Source organism: Rhinopithecus bieti, unplaced genomic scaffold (assembly GCF_001698545.2).
Source record: "Rhinopithecus bieti isolate Rb0 unplaced genomic scaffold, ASM169854v2 scaffold_2888, whole genome shotgun sequence".
Lineage (NCBI taxonomy): Eukaryota > Metazoa > Chordata > Mammalia > Primates > Cercopithecidae > Rhinopithecus > Rhinopithecus bieti.
The window spans coordinates 1,975,357-1,994,917 of NW_016804209.1; the positions used below are offsets into that span (position 1 = coordinate 1,975,357).

General features: G+C 39.2%; 1 protein-coding gene across 3 annotated transcripts in view; it reads right to left on the reverse strand.

Annotated features, from left to right (window-relative positions):
- MTMR7 (myotubularin related protein 7) overlaps window positions 1-19,561 on the reverse strand; it is a 117,148-nt gene that overhangs the window by 63,623 nt on the left and 33,964 nt on the right. The window contains exons 2-4 of one of the 3 annotated variants that reach the window (XM_017867203.1): window positions 13,597-13,719; window positions 11,544-11,706; window positions 2,623-2,780 (exon numbers count right to left, since the gene is read on the reverse strand). In XM_017867203.1, coding sequence (XP_017722692.1) covers window positions 2,623-2,780; window positions 11,544-11,706; window positions 13,597-13,719 — 444 coding nt within the window. Of the gene's footprint in view, window positions 1-2,622; window positions 2,781-10,239; window positions 10,275-11,543; window positions 11,707-13,596; window positions 13,720-19,561 lie in introns of those variants that run through there. The other 2 variants (XM_017867204.1, XM_017867205.1) reach the window with 2 other exon arrangements.

Consider the following 19,561-nt stretch of genomic DNA (forward strand, 5'->3'; position numbering starts at 1 on the left):
GAGGCCAAGGCAGAAGGATTGCTCGAGCCCAGGAATTCAAGACCAGCCTGGGCAACATAGGGAGAACTTGTTCCTATAAAAATTTTGAAGAAGTAAGCAATTATGGCAGCATGTGCCTGTAATCTTAGCTACTCAGGAGGACTGCTTGGGATCTGGAGTTTGAGACTGCAGTCAGCTATACTGCACGGTACTCTAGCCTGGGTAACAGAGTGAAACCCTGTTTCTTTAAAACAAACAAACAAACAAACAAACAAACAAAAGAACCGCAAGAAAATCCCTGTGACAAGGTCAAGAAAATAATCAGAATTCAAAATATGTAACCGGTCATTTATCAGGAGATAAAATACAAATTGTCAATCAATATATAAAAAGCTACAACTCAAGAAATCAAGATACAAAGATTAAATTAAAATAAGAAATCACTCATCCCACCATCAAGGTATCAAAAGATTCTTAAAAACTTTAACTCTTTGCTGGTGAGGGTATAAGGAATCAAGCATTCATGACTGAGAATTTACAGAAATTGGTGCAAGCTTTCCACAATTATTTTTGACAACATGTACAAAACTTTGTGTAGGTGTTTTGACATAAAAATTACATTAAAATTCTATCTTTTAAAAAATTAAAATATGGGCAAAGGTATAGTTACCAGGATGTTCTCCATTATTTAAAATAGTAATAAGTAATGACAATCTAAATGTCTAAAAATTAGAGTGCAGGTAGATATTAGTTGATACAGCCATATTTAGATAATACTCTGCAGTGTTTTAAATATATTATAAAATATAATTACTGACAGAAAAATGTCGCAATATGTATGTGAAGAAAAGCAGAATATAAGGCACATGTGATGATTCCATTTTTGTTATGTATGTTTAAGCAAGTTTGTGTGTGCATACATAAAAAACTTATATATACATTAAAATCCCAGACTACTGGCCAGATATAATAACGGTGGCTATCTCTGAATGATGGCAGTTTTAGGTGATTTAATATCCTTTTGCTCTATGTTTTCCAATTTTCAATAAATGAATATGCATTACTTACATAAGAAAAAAGTTCTCCTTTTTTATGGCTGCATAGTATTCCATGGTGTATATGTGCCACATTTTCTTAATCCAGTCTGTCACAGATGGACATTTGGGTTGATTCCAAGTCTTTGCTATTGTGAATACTGCCGCAATAAACATACGTGTGCATGTGTCTTTGTAGTAGACTAATTTATAATCCTTTGGGTATATACCCAGTAGTGGGATGGCTGGGTCATATGGTACATCTAGTTCTAGATCCTTGAGGAATTGCCATACTGTTTTCCATAATGGTTGAACTAATTTACAATCCCACCAACAGTGTAAAAGTGTTCCTATTTCTCCACATCCTCTCCAACACCTGTTGTTTCCTGACTTTTTAATGATTGCCATTCTAACTGGTGTGAGATGGTATCTCATTGTGGTTTTGATTTGCATTTCTCTGATGAGTTTGCGTCCTTTGTAGGGACATGGATGCAGCTGGAAACCATCATTCTTAGCTAGCAACTATCACAAGAAGAAGAAACCAACACCGCATTCTCATCATAGGTGGGAAGACTGAACAATGAGATCACTTACTCATGTGAGGGAACATCACACACTAGGGCCTATCATGGGAGGGGGAGGGGGGATGGATGCATTGGAGTATACCATGATATAAATGATGAATTGATGGGGCTGACGACGTTGATGGTTGCAGCACACCAACATGGCAAAGTAATACATATGTAACAAGCCACTGCCGTTATGCACATGTACCCTAGAACTTAACGTATAACTAAAAAAAAAAATTATTTTTAATTTTGACCAAATAAGCTTGATATAATAATAAATACTGCAACACAAAAAAAAAAAAAAAAAGTTATCAAATATACAGATGAGAAAACAACTAGGAGGAACATTTTAAAATAAGAATGTTTTGAAAATGGGATGGGTGTTTTTTTTTTTTTTTTTTTTTTTGCCTTTTGAGAAACTCTCTAGGATGTTCTCACAATACTTTTGTTACTTAAATATCTTAAAAATTAATAGTGAAACCACCCCTGATCTGTAAGCCTGTCATTAAGGAGAAGACGGGATCAATTCTGCCACTCTAGCTTCCCTGCCTCTCCATATTCCTTCCTGTGAGTGTAGCCATATTTCTCTAGGGAAGCCTCTTGGTGACCTTGTGTACCAAGCAAGGGCTCAGTGAGCACACAGAGGAGCTGGTGCCAAACTGTCATCAGAGTCTCCCTGACTTGCCCACTAATCACTCACTATACTATAAAAAGACCTGATGGGAGAATGAGATCCTGGCCAGCTCTCCCACCAACTGCCTGTCCACAAGGCCTGCCCCCTGGCCTCTCTGGGTTTCAAGTTCTGCAACCATGCGATGAAGGGTCTAGAAGGGATGATCTCTATGCTTCTCTGGTTCAAACGTTTTAATTCTAGGTCCAGGTTGGAAATACAGCTGGCACTAACCAAGAGACACCTGGAAATCCACACATGGATATCTACAAAGAGCTCTAAAACCTAAAGGAGATAAAAATAAAGGTATGCTAAGCTGGCTGAAATCCTAATTTCATGTGGCTTCAGTGTTTGCGTTTCACGCACTCACTCTGTAGTCTCTATTCACATCGCTGAGTTGCCAGTAATGATTAGGGAGGCCCATCCGCTTGTATTCTTCACTAAGATCAATCAGCACCCAGCCTTGCTCTCTTTCTTCTTTATCCAGCATGGGGTTGAATGAAAAGCAGTATAATTCCTCATATTTCACTGCAAGAAAAGGGAGGATAAAGTTAAATCAAGCTTAGTCAAAACCAGAGCCAAATCTCCCTGAAAACATTCTGTCCCATCTGGAATGCCCTGAGAGGCCATCCCAACCCCCACCTCCAGCACACTCCTGGGGGCAACTTGTGTGCAGTGGACAGGGCCCCCCACCTCCTCCCAGCAATGACGAGATGACCTTGGGGTATCTGAACTCGGCAGTACCTTCTTTCCTTTTAGAACACACGGATATCTCCATTTTGTGCTTTTGTTGTTGTTGTTGCTTTAAAAGCAAATATATTTTCCAGACCACACAAAATATGGAACATAAAAATTCAGAACATATGCATTTATTAGGCATCAAGATTTCATTTTTGTAATGCCAATCAAGCTTGGATTTGGGGTGGCCTCTCAGAGGCAGGCCTGGGCCCAGGCCAACTGCACATTTTCATGCTCACAGTGTTAAAAAAGAAAAAATAACAAAGTTGAAAAAACTCTGGAACATATTAAACATTTGCATCAGAAACATCTGAACTTCAAACAACTACATAAATATCGTAATTGTGCTGCTCATTGGCATAGGAGTCATTAAAAAAAACCAATTCATAGTGCACAGCGCTGTGCTCATGGGATGCGAACTGAAGGCTGCATCATGATGCGGCTTCTTTCAATTCTGCCATGTTATCTCTGTCTTTATAGATTGCCTTTGATGCTTGTGAAGCCCAATAGCCCCACTGTTTCCCTTTCGCCAGTAAAATCTAGGATTTGATTTTCTTGCTCCAGTCTTGCCATTTAAGGGAAGTGTAGAGACCAGCGCTATCCAACAGAAACATAATGTGAACTATCTGTATCATTTTAAATGTCCTTGTAGCCACATTAAAAAAGAGTTAAATTAATTTAACAATCTATTTTATTTAACCCAATATACCCCAAATCATTATCACTTCAACATCTGCATGATATAAAACTTATTAATATTTGATACATTTTGTTTTGTGCTGTCTTTGAAATTTCATGTGTATTTTGCACTTAACCGCATATCTCAGTTCGGAGTGGCGCTGAACAGCTATCTGTGGCCAGTGGCTACCATCTTGGACAGTGCAGATCTAAGCATTTCTGATGATAATAAAGGACAGCTGATACTCAGACCTTTTTTTGTTCCAGATTCTGTTGCAATTAAGAGCATTAATCCAGTTAGCAGGCAATATTGATGGTCCTCATTTTACCTACGAGAAATCTGAGGCAAACGAGAGGCACGTTCCCTCACTCAGAGTCACACAGCTAGTAACTGGGAAGTCCAGGTTTAAATGAGACATCTGGCTGCAGAAGGCCGGCTCCTAATTGTAACACACCCTCCCAAAAGGCAGATCCTTCTCTCTTCTTCCTTCCTCGTTCCAGTCCCTTCATCTTCCTGTTTTTTCTCCAATACATTTCTTTCTCATAGCTTTCCTAGGTCCTCCTATGTCCTTAGCATACTGATAGCATTCAGTGTGAAGAATGTAAGTTTCCTAAACACATGTATATGCAGCCCATTATAGGATCTCACCACCAGCAAGAGGCTGCAGCAACACACAGGCAGCCTGACATGAAAACTCAGGTTTCAAACTTGTTTTGATTGCTATTGAGATGACTCATCCACATGGAAGAGGAAAGATAAGGGTCATATTTTAAGCACCAGATTTCTTCATGTTTCTTGTGAATAAGAAGCAACTGTGGTATGTCAGTGAGATAAATTATGTTCTATTTGTCTTTCTCCATGTCATGTTTCTAAACTTCAAAACTTAGAATACAGACTGTTTGGACAAATAACAAAATACGCGCATCCAGGTACACTCACACACAAACCAGAGCAGATGCTTTCTGTCAGATCAATTTCTCACCATCTTAGCGATGTTGCAGACAGCATGTGAAACTTCAGATCCTGTTCTGGGAACAGCTGGCTCAACATTGACACATCTTTTCCATCTTTAAGTACCATTTTCATGACTCAGGCTTCTGCTACCATAATGTTAACCACAAATGCTAGTTGTTTAGGATGCCAAAAGAGTCTCTTGAGAAAGCCTCAGTTCCCTCAGTGAAACAAGCGCTTCTGAATACGGGGTAATAATGGCAGTTAAGTTCTCTTTGTTAAATATTTACAAATAGCTTTAAAGGTAGAAGAAGAAAAACATCCTATGACTACTGACAGTGTTCTGTGTGTGGGCTGATACCTGTTTCCACTGGGAAGAGGCAATGAAATTATCCATAAATTACAGCAATAATAATTTATAACAGACATTAAGCAGATCACTCTTGAACTAGGGGACAATAGGATGGCTTGACACTGAAATTATGAAATTTTCCCTTTTTTAAGGAAAAGGGTGATCAACCAATCCTCACGCCCAATTTAAGGAAAATTCTACATGAGGGCCAGGAAAAGCCCATTTTTGTCAGCCAACACTGAGTCATGTGAGCTTCTTACCCACAGGCAAGCCCAGAAGCAGCCTGCAGACTGTGCCTACTGTAAGAAATCAAAAAGGGCCGCCAGCACAGATGAAAATTTTACTGAATTGTTCCCATGTCATAATTTTCTGTTCCTTTCACTCTCTACTTTTGCCAAATACATAGCAGAATGTTCAGCAATTAGCTGTGAGGTAAGTTAAAAAAAAAAAAAAAAACTAGGACTTGAGAATCTTTATTTTTTTGCTTACAGACTTTTAAATAATACATTGACGAATGATAGTTGTGTATATTTCTGGGGTAAAAAGTAATGCTATGATTTTTGACTACAATGCAGAATGATTAACTCAAGCTAATTAACATATACATTGCCTCAAGTGTTTTAACATTTTTTGTAACTGAGAACATCTGAAATTTACTCTCAGCGTTTTGAAATTTACACTTCTGAACTATTACCTATACTCAACACACTGTGCAACAGATCTCAAAATAAGACTTATTCCTCCTGCCTGAGGCTTTTGCACCCTTTGACCATCATCTCCCCATTTCCGCCACCCGCAGCCTCTGGTAACCACCATTCTACTCTCTGCTTCTGGGATTTTAACTGTCATAGATCCCACATGTAAGTGAGAACTTGTGGTATTTGTTATGTTGGGCTTTTTTCACTCCGCATAATCCTCTCTAATTCCATCCATGTTGTCACAAATAACAAAATGTCTTGCTTTTTAAGGCTGAATAGCATTCCATTATTTGTATATACCATGTTTTCTTTATCTCTTCATCCAATGATGGATACTTAAGTTGATTCCACAACTTGGCTACTGTGAATAGTGCTGCAATGAACATGTGAAAATATGTAAGAGTAGATGTTTCTTTGACTTACAGATTTCAATCTTTCCAGTAAGCACTCAGAAGTGGGATTATTGAATCATATAATTCCATTTTTTGTTTTTTGTGGAACCTCCATCTGTTTTCTGTACTAATTGACATTCCCACCAACAGTGCATAAGCATTCTCTTTCCCCCGCACCCTTGCCAAAGCGTGTTATCTTCCATCTTTTTGGTAAAGGCCATTCTAACAGTTGCGAGGCGATATCTCACTGTGGTTTTAATTTGCATCTTCCTAATGATTATTGAGGTTGAGCATTTGCTCATGTATCTGTTAGCTGTCTTCTTTTGAGTATTCTCTTGAGGTCCCTTGTCCTTTTCTTAATCAGAGTACTTGGGTTTTTTTTTTTTTCCTATAGAGTTGTTGGAGTTCCTGACATCTTTTGGGTATTAATCCCTTATCAGGTACATGGCTTCCAAGTATTTTCTCCCATTTCCTTTGTTATGCAGAAGCTTTTTATATTTTAGACAAATCTTTAATATTTACAGAATCTGAACAGAGAGAAAGTATTTGCCTACTCTAGGAAGGTCATATCCCTCAGCTGATTTTCTACCCACTCTTAAAACAGGCATGTTAAAAGTTCCACTGGCTTTTCCCATCACAGTCTGAGTCAACAGACCCAACATAAAACACATTTTGCTATTAGTGACCAGCAGCTTTCAGCAGGAAGTGCACCGAAGGCCTCACCCTAAGGGGCCCCATTACACAAGAGCTCCTCCAATAAGAAGCAAATATTCAAAATGCCTTTGGATTGTGGGAGTAAACTGAATGTGCATGTTTAATTTTTTAAAAAATTCAGAAAAAGCTAATGTGGAAATCTTGGTATTTACAGTATCATATATTATCTACTTAAATCATATAACTAATGAAACAGGAGTCCAGCTTTAATGTTTTTCTACCCAGAAAGCAAAATGGTAATTTCTAAAATACTACACGAAATTAAGGATGAGTAACATTTTGGCTGTTTCTAGGAAGACCAAATCAGTGTTTCAGTTGAAAGCAGAGCTCAACCCAAGCATAGAGATCCATGTTTTGGCTGATTTTATTCTAACACCGGTGTTCACTGTGCTCCCCTTAACCTCGGGAAGCCTGTGGCACTACAGTGCAGCTCAGTCTCTATTCCCCTCCCTGGCTCCTTTACTCTCAGAAAACCCTACTTTCTACTTCCCATAGAAAATGCAAGACATCAGGTGGAAACTCTCAACTTGGAACCACCAGGCGAATAAATGGGGCTGCGACCGTACACAACCTTTGCTCTTTCTCTCCCATATAAAGGAAAGGGTGCTCCTTCTGCCAAAATAAGGGAGGATGTGGGTACAACAAAACATTAGGGAAGGAAGGAAAATAACCTAGCTTGTTCCCTAGGTACCAGGTTAAAGGTTATAAAAACAGAATATTTAAGATAAATATATGGAGAAATTGCCTCTCATTATAGACTAACTGGGAGAAGCAACAAATAATGTAACATTAAAATCAAAAGTATTTTAAAAATGAAAAGAAAAAACAAACATGAATCAGCATCAGCAGAATATGAAGGGTGAGAAAGGGAAGGGAAAACTTTCCAGTAGTCATCAGGACACAGAGATGTGAGCGTTTTTTTAATAACCAAAGTAACTACTGAAAGATAAATTGCATCAAACATTATGCTGAATTCAGGCAACTTAAAATAACTGTAGTTGAAAAACCATTTAGCATAGGGTGAGAAGATAATACAGCCATTATTGGATTTTGCATATTTAAAATAAAAATGAGGGTGCCTCACCTTATCTGTCTATTGTAAACAAACAAGTGTTGAAATTAAATATTAGGACTGTTAAAGCTAACACAGTGGAAAAGGGTGCTACACTCTGATAAAAAAGAAATTACCACTGCAAAAATTGCTTAAACATCAATGACTTAGATAAGGAATATAAAAAGTTACCAATTAAACACATGAGACTACTTCAATCATGAGATTTTTTAAAATAAAAAATATCCAAAAGAATTGAGGAGTGAGATTCAAAAAAGAAACTAGTTTAGGAAAAGGGGAAATATAAACAAAAGAAATTATTTAAGTGTTGAAGCGCTCGCAAACACTAAAGAAGGAAAGATAATTGATATAAAAATAAACAGCAGGAGGCAAACTGGAGGGAAGAGAGGAGAGAGGACATGGGAAAAGCTGAAGCCCCCTAAGAAACAGGGGTCTTTTCATCAGAAAAGCTGAGATCCTTATTAATACATTCGATGTACAAGGTTAACTGATCTCATTTGAGCCACAGCCCTTATTTTAACCTAAGTTAGTTCTTTACCAAGAATGACAGTTTCCTGCATTTGGACACGTTATGTTTTGCCCGAGATCTTCTATAGTCCGTGACCAAATTCTTATCAATCTTTATTCACACAAAAAGCAAACCAATAAAATCTCTAATTTTTTAATAATTTGATTTACCCTTATACCAGAAATCCTAACTCAGTAAAGAGAGAATCTCAACATTTATTTTAAGTTGCCTGAATTCAGCAGAATGTCTGAAGCAATTTCGCTTTCAATAGTTACACAGGTTCTAAAACACCTCACACCTCTGTGTCCCTCTGCTGACAGTTGGAAACTTTTCTCTTCCCTTCCCCACCCTGTGCATTCTGCTGATGCTAAGGTTCGGGGTTTTTTTTTTCTTTTTTTTTTTCTATTTTTAAAGTACTTTTGATTTTAATGTTAAATAGCAGCAGCTTTGAAAATATCTCCTTCAGAAACCTGGACTTAAATGAATTCCCAAACATTTCTTCTTATGTAAAAACAACTGTTTTGTCCTCTATAGCAGCAGTCTACAACCTTTTTGATACCAGGGACCAGTTTTGTGGAAGACAATTTTCTGTGGATGGGGTGTGGTTGGGGATGGTTTCAGGATGAAACTTCCACCTCAGATCATCAGGCATTAGATTCTCATTAGGAACACACAACCTAGATCCCTCGCATGTACGGTTCACAATAGAGTTCATGCTCCTAAAAGAACTAATGCCACCGCTGATCTGACAGGAGGTGGAGCTCATGCTTGCATGCCTGCCACTCACCTCCTGCTGTGCTGTGCTGCCCGCTTCCTAACGGGCCATAGACTGGTACCTGTCTGCGGCCCAGGGGTTGGGGACCCCTGCTCTATAGAACCTTACAGTTAGCTAGGTGTCCATAAAGCAACTGAAAATATGTGAACTTTGTTGGTGACTAACCAGAATATCCAAAGACCTACATTGTACAACTAGAATTCAAAGTACACCTCCCTCACCAACCACACACATACACCCTTATTCTCATATTCTTAGAGGCAGTGGAGGGTGTATTTTATAAAACATCTTCAGATGGTTCTGAAAAGCCACCCCATCCCCCAGCTGAAGGCCATTGTTTCATGTCGAACCCCTTCCACATTTCCCCATCTCCCTCTAGCGTCAAAGTCCTACTTCCAAAGTTCTAGCCTATAATATGCCCTAATTTTAGCACTGCCTTTAACATTGCACTGTGAACTGCTTGTGTTCTATTTCGCCTTCCCTCACTTATTAAAGCACTACATTTTAGGTAAACTGCTGTTTCTAATGCCCATGTTTCAAAATGCTGGCGATTCTTTTTAACTCCTCTTAGGTGATGGCTTTGATTCAATGAATTACTATGATTTCTTTTAGAAAAGGTAGCCAGTCAGATCTCTGGCTACATCTAACACCTAACTCCCAAAACTTCATCTTTTAAGGAAAAAGTATCCCTTTCGAAAATGGGGGAACACAGTAATTTCCCCCTCAGGGATCCTCACAGCGAGAGTCCTGGCACTTGCTGTCTCTGGGCCATGACCCTCCTGGTCCCTGTGATTCACTCTTCCAGCTGCTCGAACCTTTCCCGGTTCGCCGGGCTATTCCTAAATCCCATTAATCCGCTCAGAGCACATTTATCGCTCAGTACTTCCATGAATCAGTGACACAGAAACGGTTAGCACAGAATTCTCCTCACATTCTCTGCTGCGTGCAACCTAGTGTACATCTTCCCAGAACTTCTGTTCCAATTTTAGTGCACCCTCCAAAAAGTTCAACTGCTTTTCTGGCTTACTCTCCCATTCTTTTAGTGCACTTGGATGAAAAAGCCTCAACCAACTGCCTTTAGAGGGAAACAGAGTAAAGTAAAAATTACCAGATTTTGACAGCTCCCTGGCATCATTTCCATTCAGTAACTTTAGCTCTTAGCTACCTACAAAGAATATGGACAAATCATGATCCAACCAAATGCCTTGAAAAGTTTATAATTGAACTTCTTGTCCTGAATCAAAAAATATTTGGCAAAGTAATTATCAGCACATATCTTATTTCCTTTATTAACTACTTCTGTGTAACACAACTGTTATATAAATGATCTCTTTTCACTGTATTCTTCCAAGAAACAGAGAGTATATTTCTTTTAAGGAAAACAATACCACAACTCACACAAGCCACACAGAGAGGCAAGAAACCCTTCTTTTGAAGTGAACGGTAAACTATAAATCTGAAGAGCCCAAGATGATGGCTAGAACAAGATAGCAATGGCGAGAACATATTTTTCAAATCCAAATGTTCTTCCCACTACATTAAGTTTTTTGTTTTTTTTTTTTTTTTTTCAGGAGAATCAGCAGATCCACACTCTGAATAGTCACTGATGCTAGTCTAGTTGTACCAACCTTGGAAAAAATAAATTATTATCAAAAAGCAATGGAGGGGCAGGCATGGTAGTTCATGCCTGTAATCCCAGCACTTGAGGCTCAGGCAGGTGGATCACTTAAGGCCACGAGTTCAAGACCAGCCTGGCCAACATGGCAAAATCCCATCTCTACTAAAAATACAAAAATTAGCAGGCTGTGGTGGCGGGCACCTGTAGTCCAGCCACTTGGGAGGCTGAGGCATGAGAATCACTTGAACCCGGCAGGCAGAGGTTGCAGTGGGCTGAGATCGTGCCACCGCACTCCAGTCTGGGCAATGGAGCAACAGTGTCTGGGGAAAAAAAAAAAAAAAAAAAAACCCCAAGAAACAAAAAAGCAATGGAAACTAAACCTTAAAAGCCTCAAGAGGGAGAAAACTGCACTAGAACTGTCTGATAACATTTCCCACACAAAACAACTGGTCAGTTCTGTCACTGGCCCCATTCAAGGTGGCTTGAGTACCACAATATAAGGGCATAACTTAAACGCAATTTCACCCCAAAAGGAAAACATCCTATAACCTCCACCAAGATTAAGTGAATACTAAGACTCATGAAAGAGACTCACATAGTAAATAACTCGGGGGAGACTCTAAAAAAACAAGAAACTCTGTATCAGATGATTATTCAGGCTTGTCCTCATCTGAGAACCAGACTGACACAGTCCCTAAACCCCCATCATTCCTAAGCAGCATACAAATTCTTGAATGTGATTTGCGAATTTTTAAGAGAGGTTCCGTATTAAATGCCGAGTTCCTCTACCCTACCTGGCCTTGCAAGGCGTATCAGGGAGATGTACACGTCGTGGCAATCTCTTTCCTGAGGTATGATGAGCTGTATTATCTGAAAGTTCTTGCAGCGAATCAGCAGAGGGCATCCGGTAGCAGTTGTTGCCTGTTTCTCAATGGTGGAAATCTGACTGTGAAGAATCTAGAACCAAATGTTAATTTGCATAAGCTAAGCACAAATAACTAATGAATATGACAAGGACTAACATTTCCTTGTGGCTCAAAGAATGACAAGAAGCACTCCCCAACCTCTAGCTAGCTCAACCCTTGCATTCAGATGACAAGCACTGAGATGTTCCAGGTAACAACCAACTTTCTAAATTTATAATTTTATTTTTCAATACCAAGCTTCCTGATATCCAGGATAGTTATTTTGAAGCAAACCATTCAGCATGTAAATTTGCACAAGTCCAGGTAAGGAAACATTTTGGTGGTCAGATGTTGAATGTACTTAAATAGCTAAAATCAAACAAGGTCATGAGAAGTCAGTAAAATAAACTTCTGCAATCAACGCAAGTTAGAGATGGCTCCGCTGGGAGGTGCCACCATGCTCCTTAATTCCACATGGAATGTTCGAGTTCTGTATCAACATGGGACTGTTGTTTTCTAAGCTGTTGGTGGTCGGGCAGGCTGCAAAAGAAGGAATTTATTTATCTTTTTATTTTTTAAATTAGTATTTTTATTGCAAATCATAGTTGTATACATTTATGGGCTAAAACGTGATGCTGTGATATATGAACATCATGTGGATGATTAAATCAAGCCAATTAACATAGCCATCACTTACCTATAGTTTTGTTTTTTTTTTTTAACAATGAGACCCTTAAAATTTACTCTCACAATTATTTTGAAATATACATTGAGTATGGACACCTTGCTGTGCAATACATTTTCCAGACTATTCCTCCTGTCTATTGGAAACTTTGTGCCCTTTGATCAATATCTCCTCATTCCCACCCTCTCCTCTGCACTCCCAGTGTCTAGTAAAACCATCATTGTACTCTCTAAAGAGGAGATTAACTTTAAAGGAAATCATACTGAAGTGCATCTCCGGTGTTACAGGAGGGTCTCTGCTCAGTCTTCAATGGCAGCATTTTATTCTGTAAGTTTCCTCTCCACTAATAAGTGCCTGCCACCTTCTGCTAAAAATGTACCACTGTGCACAGAATATAGAAAAGGGAAATCTACAATTCAGGGATGTCACGACTGGGTTGCTGAAAAAATCATAAGGCCAAGCACAGTGGCTCATGCCTGTAATCCCAGCACTTTGGAAGGCCAAGGTGGGCAGATTACTTGAGGTCAGGAGTTTGAGACCAGCCTGGACAACATGGTGAAACCCTGTCTCTACTAAAAATACAAAAAAGTCAGCCACGCGTGGTGGCACGTGACTGTAGTCCCAGCTATTCAGGAGGCTGAGGCAGGCGAATCGCTTGAACCCAAGAGGTCGAGGTTGCAGTGACCTCCAGAGTCGAGGTTGCAAGATCGATCGCACCACTCACTGCACTCCAGCCTGGGCAACAGAGTGAAATTCCATCTCAATAATAATAATAATAAATATCTAATGGTTTCATTAATAAGTAGCAGAAATACCTGATGATGAAACTCCTCTAGCTTTTTCTTTTTAAATTTATCAGAAAAGTTGAGACAACATAATAAAATGACCAAATGGCTGCATCATAGGACCTTACAAATAGAGAGTATTGCAAATGGAGCACTAGAGGATGGCAATGCTGAATCTGGCCTACTGACATTATTCAATCTCTCCTTGATAGCTGTGACAGGAAGCACTTGTATCTTCTAGCTATTTCTAAGTCTCTCTTTAGTGATGTTCAAATAATTCGTGTTTAAAATGAATAAGTAGATCAAGTAGATATGACTACACAGAAAAAGGCCAAACACACATTCCGGAAACAGTTCCCTAACACCCAATCACCAAAAGCCCACTCATCTCACCCTGAGGAAAACGAATGGAGGGCAAAACTTTTACTTCAAACAACGCAAAACAAGGAAAGCTAAAATAAAGAAAGCATACCCATGTTTCTTTTCTTGTGTCAGGTGAATTTTCCACGAATATGACGTGAGTAGCCGTCAGATACAAAGTACCTAGAGCTGCTTTTTTAGGAGACACTCGATCTACCAAGCGGACATTTTCAACCTAGAGAAATCGTCATGATGAAAAGAGTTACCATAAAGCAGAAGAACAAATCACAAAATAAATAAAAGGGTAAACTCATACTTACTCCAAAATACAATTTTTTGAGAATTCCCCCAATAATAAAAACCAAAAATCGTTCCCTTAAGTTAACCGGATCTCAGAGTATGATTCTGTATATTAAAAGATGAAAATTCACCAATTATGAAAATATGACTTTAAAGGTACCACAAAAGATTTGCAGACCCTATTAAAAATACCCTGTCTGAGTTTTACAATGGTCAACACTTTCATTTCATTGTAACTGTATAACATTTTTAATTTAAAGCAGAAAGCGTATGTGTTAAAGTTCTGAGTTTACACTACGTATGAATTACATTCTATGAAAAAGAAAATGGCACATGTTCCTATGTGTTTCTACGTTGTAGAAATGGCCTTAAGGCTGTTTGCTTCCATATAAACTAGTAGGAAGCATAAATAAACATATGGGAGAAAAAAGCCTCAGAGAAGTGTATCTAAGGAAAACATACCATTTCAAGATCCTTACAATCTTTCCAAGGAATGGCATTATCACCACTCAGCTAAAATCCAAACTGCTAGAAGAGATTTCTAGAAACAATTTTTATCAAGCATACATCTCTTCTATGCAGAGTAATTTCAAGGATATGTGCACTGAGATCGTCATAACATGAAATGTAATGGAAATGACAAGACAATCTCTACCGGGCCAGAGAAAACTGAAGCAATGATGATTCTAGTAAGACACATCCACCATAACCACCGGAGGAACATTCCTGTAATGACCACAGGGCACAGCAATCCTGCCACTGCTAAGGATCAACCACCTGCAGAGAAACACTGACTCATCCCTCAAGTCAAAATGGTATTTGCTTCCATCAGGCAGCTTAGGAACTAATACATTGTTTTTGCTCCATTCTTCAGTTTAAATAGAAGCTGTGGGCTGGTGCGCTGGCTCATGCCTGTAATCCTAGCACTTTGGGAGGCCGAGGCAAGTGGATCACCTGAGGTGAGGAGTTCAAGACCAGCCTGGCCAACTAGGTGAAACACCATGTCTCTACTAAAAATACATTTATTAGCCTGGGGTGGTGGCAGGCGCCTGCAATTCCAGCTACTCGGGAGGCTGAGGCAGGAAAATCACTTGAACTCTGGAGGCAGAGGTTGCAGTGAGCCGAGATTGTGCCACTGAACTCCAGCCTGGGTAACAGAGCGAGACTCCATCTCAAAAAAAATAAATAGGCCAGGCACAGTGGCTCACGCCTGTAATCCCAGCACTTTGATCATGAGGTCAGGAGTTCGAGACCAGCCTGGCCAACATGGTGAAACCCTGTCTCTACTAAAAATACAAAAATTAGCTGGGCGTGGTGGCGGGTGCCTGTAATCCCGGCTACTCGGGAGTCTGCGGCAGGAGAATGGCTTGAAACCGGAAGGCGGAGGCTGCAGTGAGCCGAGATGGCGCCACTGCATCCCAGCCTGGGCAACAAGAGGGAAACTCCGTCTCAAAAATAAATAGATACATAATAGAAGCTGCGGTCCTGATCTAGTTTAGGAGTCTCAGACTTCCCATCTACTCCAGGGGACAGCCAGGGGAGACCCAGAGGAGTAGCAGACCTCGTGAACATTCCTGGGAACACGAAGAGCAAACAGGACCCAAGATCTCCCATTGCCTCAGTCTCCTCTAAGCCCTTAGAGCCAAGCCAGCCCTCTAGGAGTAACTCTAGAGGGTCCCATCTCACTTCCTCCCAATTTTCAGAGATCTACTGAGGTCAATAAAGAATTAGGTATTATAAATATTTGCAGTCATGCAATTTACTCTGGAGCACTGTGAAATTCCTAAAGACTTGTGAAAGTCTATGTGTGTTAAAGACATTCATTCAACAACAGTGCCCCTCACCTACGAGCTTATGATTACTTTTTTTACAAGTATTCTTTTGTTACAGATATGCCGCACATTCTTTTGTATGGTTATCCATCATGGTGTATTTTTTGCAAATGGTGTTCATATCACTGGTTTACTTTCCTACTGAATGATCAGCATTTCTTACATATTTATAAGAACTGTTTATATAGTAAGGATAGTAGCCCAAGGCCCAATGCGTTTTTATAACTGCCTCCTTAGCAAACTTTTTTTATTAATTCTAGTATAAATCTGTTGAATGTTCTGAGTAGACAAATATTTTCTGTAACAATTTGTTGCTTCCTTTCCAGTATTTATCTTTTTTCCTTGTATAATAGCATTAATTAGAAACTTCAGAGTAACTATAAATAGCTTGGAGACCAGTCACTCTTGCATTGTTTTTCACTTGTTTAATAACAGCTTTGCTGAGATATAACTCACATACCATACAATTCCCCCATTTAAATGTACTATTCAATGGTTGTTAGCATATTCACAGCACTGTATACACCATCATTGTGCAAACAACACACCTATTTTAAAACATTTCCATCAGCACAAAAAGAAACCCTGCACCCATTACCAGTCACATCCCAGTTATTCCCCCTAGCACTCCAGCCCTAAAAAATCAATTTACCCTCTGTCTCTTTAGATTTGCCTATTCTGAACATTTCGTACAAACGGAATCATGCAACCTGTCATACTTTGATACTGGTTTCTTTCACTTAGCAATCAAGTTCTCAATCTATGTTTCAATCCAAGTTCACCTATTTATAGAATGTATCAGTGCTTTATTTTTTGTTGCCCAATGATATACTATTATACAGATATATCATATTTCATTTACCCATTCATCAGTTGATAGACATTTCGGTTGCATCTACCTTTTGACGACCATGAATAATGCTGCTATGTACTTTTGAGCATAAGTTCTTGTGTGGACATACGTTTTCATTTATCTTGGCCATACTTAGGAGTGGAATTGCTGGGTCATTTGGTAACTCATATAGTAAGGCTTTTGGACTATTTCCCAAAGCAGCTGTGCCATTTAATATTCCCACCACCAATGTACAAGGGTTCCAATTTCTCCACATCCTTGTTAACACTATTATAATCTCTCTTTTTGATGACAGTCATCTTAGCATGTGATCTCATAGTGGTTTTGATTTGCATTTCCCTGATAGCTAACAATACTGAGCATCTCTTTATGTGCACCCATTTTTATTTATTTATTTATTTATTTATTTTTGAGACGGAGTCTCGCTCTGTCGCCCAGGCTGGAGTGCATTGGCCGGATCTCAGCTCACTGCAAGCTCCGCCTCCCGGGTTTACGCCATTCTCCTGCCTCAGCCTCCCGAGTAGCTGGGACTACAAGCGCCTGCCACCTCGCCCGGCTAGTTTTTTATATTTTTTAGTAGAGACGGGGTTTCATCGGGTTAGCCAGGATGGTCTCGATCTCCTGACCTTGTGATCCGCCCGTCTCGGCCTCCCAAAGTGCTGGGATTACAGGCTTGAGCCACCGCGCCCGGCCTGTGCACCCATTTTTAATGGAACACTTATCATCTTTTACCATTGAGTTTGATGCTGATATTTATTATTGCATTGTGAAAGTGACCTGATCCTAGTTTACTAAGAATTTTGATTTTTAAAAATCAGAAGTGAATGTTATGCCTTTTTGATATGTACTTGGATAAATATTTGCTTTTTTAACTCTAGTCCTAAATTATCAATAACAGTAATAGATTTCTTAATCTTTCAAGGAGTCTTGTGTTCCTGGTATATGGCCAACTTGGAATCACAACTATGTAATTCATATATAGTCATTATGTATTGATATTTTAATATTCCTTGTATTTTCCCTGCCATAGTTGTTATTTTGATTTGTTTTTTTTCTGTTGCATCTATACTTTTAAGAGAGAATCTGTATGCCCTACCCTATTCACGCTGCTTTTATCAAGTGAATTAACCATGGTTATGATTACTTCAATTAATCAGGAAGCTTTCAACATACAAAGTATTTATTAGTTGAAACAAGTATAGTACTTCTTTATACAGAAATAATTCTTTAGTAATGCTTTCCAAAATTTGGCAATAGTTCCTACAGGTCCCAGAGCTGTCAAAAGCAATTTTCAAGATACAGAGGAGGAAAAAAGAAATAAGGAGGAGAACACCAATACTATGATTTCCCAGAGACACTAACAATTAAAAATGAGTTACAAAAATTAAAATTCAGTTGTCTCAGACACGCTATGAAGTCAGAAAGCACTGTTCAAGGACTACCTCACAGTTTATACTAAGACGATGAAAACGATCTAAAATGAAATAAATTCAGAGTTTGGGCACCATCTTGAAGACCCACTGACTCAATAATTCAGCGTTACCATTGGGCTAACTTAATTCTATCTCATCTATACATATAATATGCTGTACATAGTACAAAGTAATAAGGCCAGTTTTATACTTAGGGAGAGCTAAGACTTAGGAAACAACCAGCTTCTCAAAACAAAATTGTTGCAACTCATTTGCATGCTCCCAGGAACACTATGCTTAAGACACAGGAGGTATCTGTACTCTGAAAAAGGCTATGCAAATCTATGCAAAAGATATTACAATATATTATTAATTCTTGGATGTACTTTATACATTCTGGTATTTCTAAAAATGGAACACATCTGATGATTGATGTGTAAGAAGCTATTGTGTCACTTCATTGGCAGTGCTTCTTTCTTCTTTCGTGGTACATAAAATCTTGCTGCCTCTTAGCATCACTGATGTCTTAGATTTGTTGAAATATGATAAATTTAGTCTTTAGCATATAAAATAATTGAAGCCATGGGACTAAAAAAGGTTACCCAGGGCGAGCAGGCAGAGTGAGAAGAGATCTGAGGAAAACCCAATGTTTAAAGGTCTAAATAAAGAAGAGGAATCAGCAAAGCACAGAAACAAACAAATGGACAGGTAGGAGGAAAATCAGAAGATTCTGTTGTCAAGAGGAAAGCAGAGGGAATATTTTAAGAGAGAGGGAGTGTCCGTGTCAAATGCTGCTGAGAGACGGAGTAGCGCAAGAACTTTAAGTTGCCCACTGGATTCAGGAACATGGGGGCACTGGTGGTCTTAGCAGGAAGGGTCCTGGAAGCACGAGGATCAGAAGCCATGAAAGAGCAGCTTAGGGTGCCAACTCCCAGGCACTGAGAAAGTAGATACCACTCTTTGCCAAAGTGGGGTTTGACTAGGCAGAAGCAGATAGTCTGACCACTCGAACTCCACCCCGGAGCAGCAAGAGCCATGTTAGCTTTTCAGAAGCAACTGGCATGTCAAGACATTTTAAGGAAAGATGCCTATTAGTGCTACCAACCAGGCCATCTGCACTTGTGATAGACACAGGAAATAAAATCACTCCATTAGGCGGGATTCAGAAATACATTTTAACGGATTAGAAGGAGATGGGGATCACTGAGCAAAGATTTGTTTATCCTGCTTATGTTGTCTCTCCAGTCCTAACAAACTTTCACCCCCAGCTTTTAGAACTTGCCTTTTAAAATTAGGAAACATGTACTTATTTATTTAATGTTTAAAGATTCGGAAATGTAACAGGAAGAAAAGAAAATCACCCCTAGGACCATAATCCAACACAAGCACGGTTAGTCTTTTGGGGAAAATGCCTATACCTCATTTTAAGTGTTTTTTTGGTTTGGTTTGGTTTGGTTTTAATTAGGTAGTGAAGCACCGCAGGAAATAATCCCCAGGGATGGAGTGAACAATCTAATCTAAATTGTCTGATGGCACCATTTCATTGCAGTATCCACCCTTCCTTTGCCAAAATCTTCAGAATAGTTGGCCGTATACCATAATGCACTGATGGTTTGGAGGAGGGGAGAGTAATTAAGGAAGAGGTAGGTAATCAAGGAAGAGCTGTGCCACAAGCCAAGG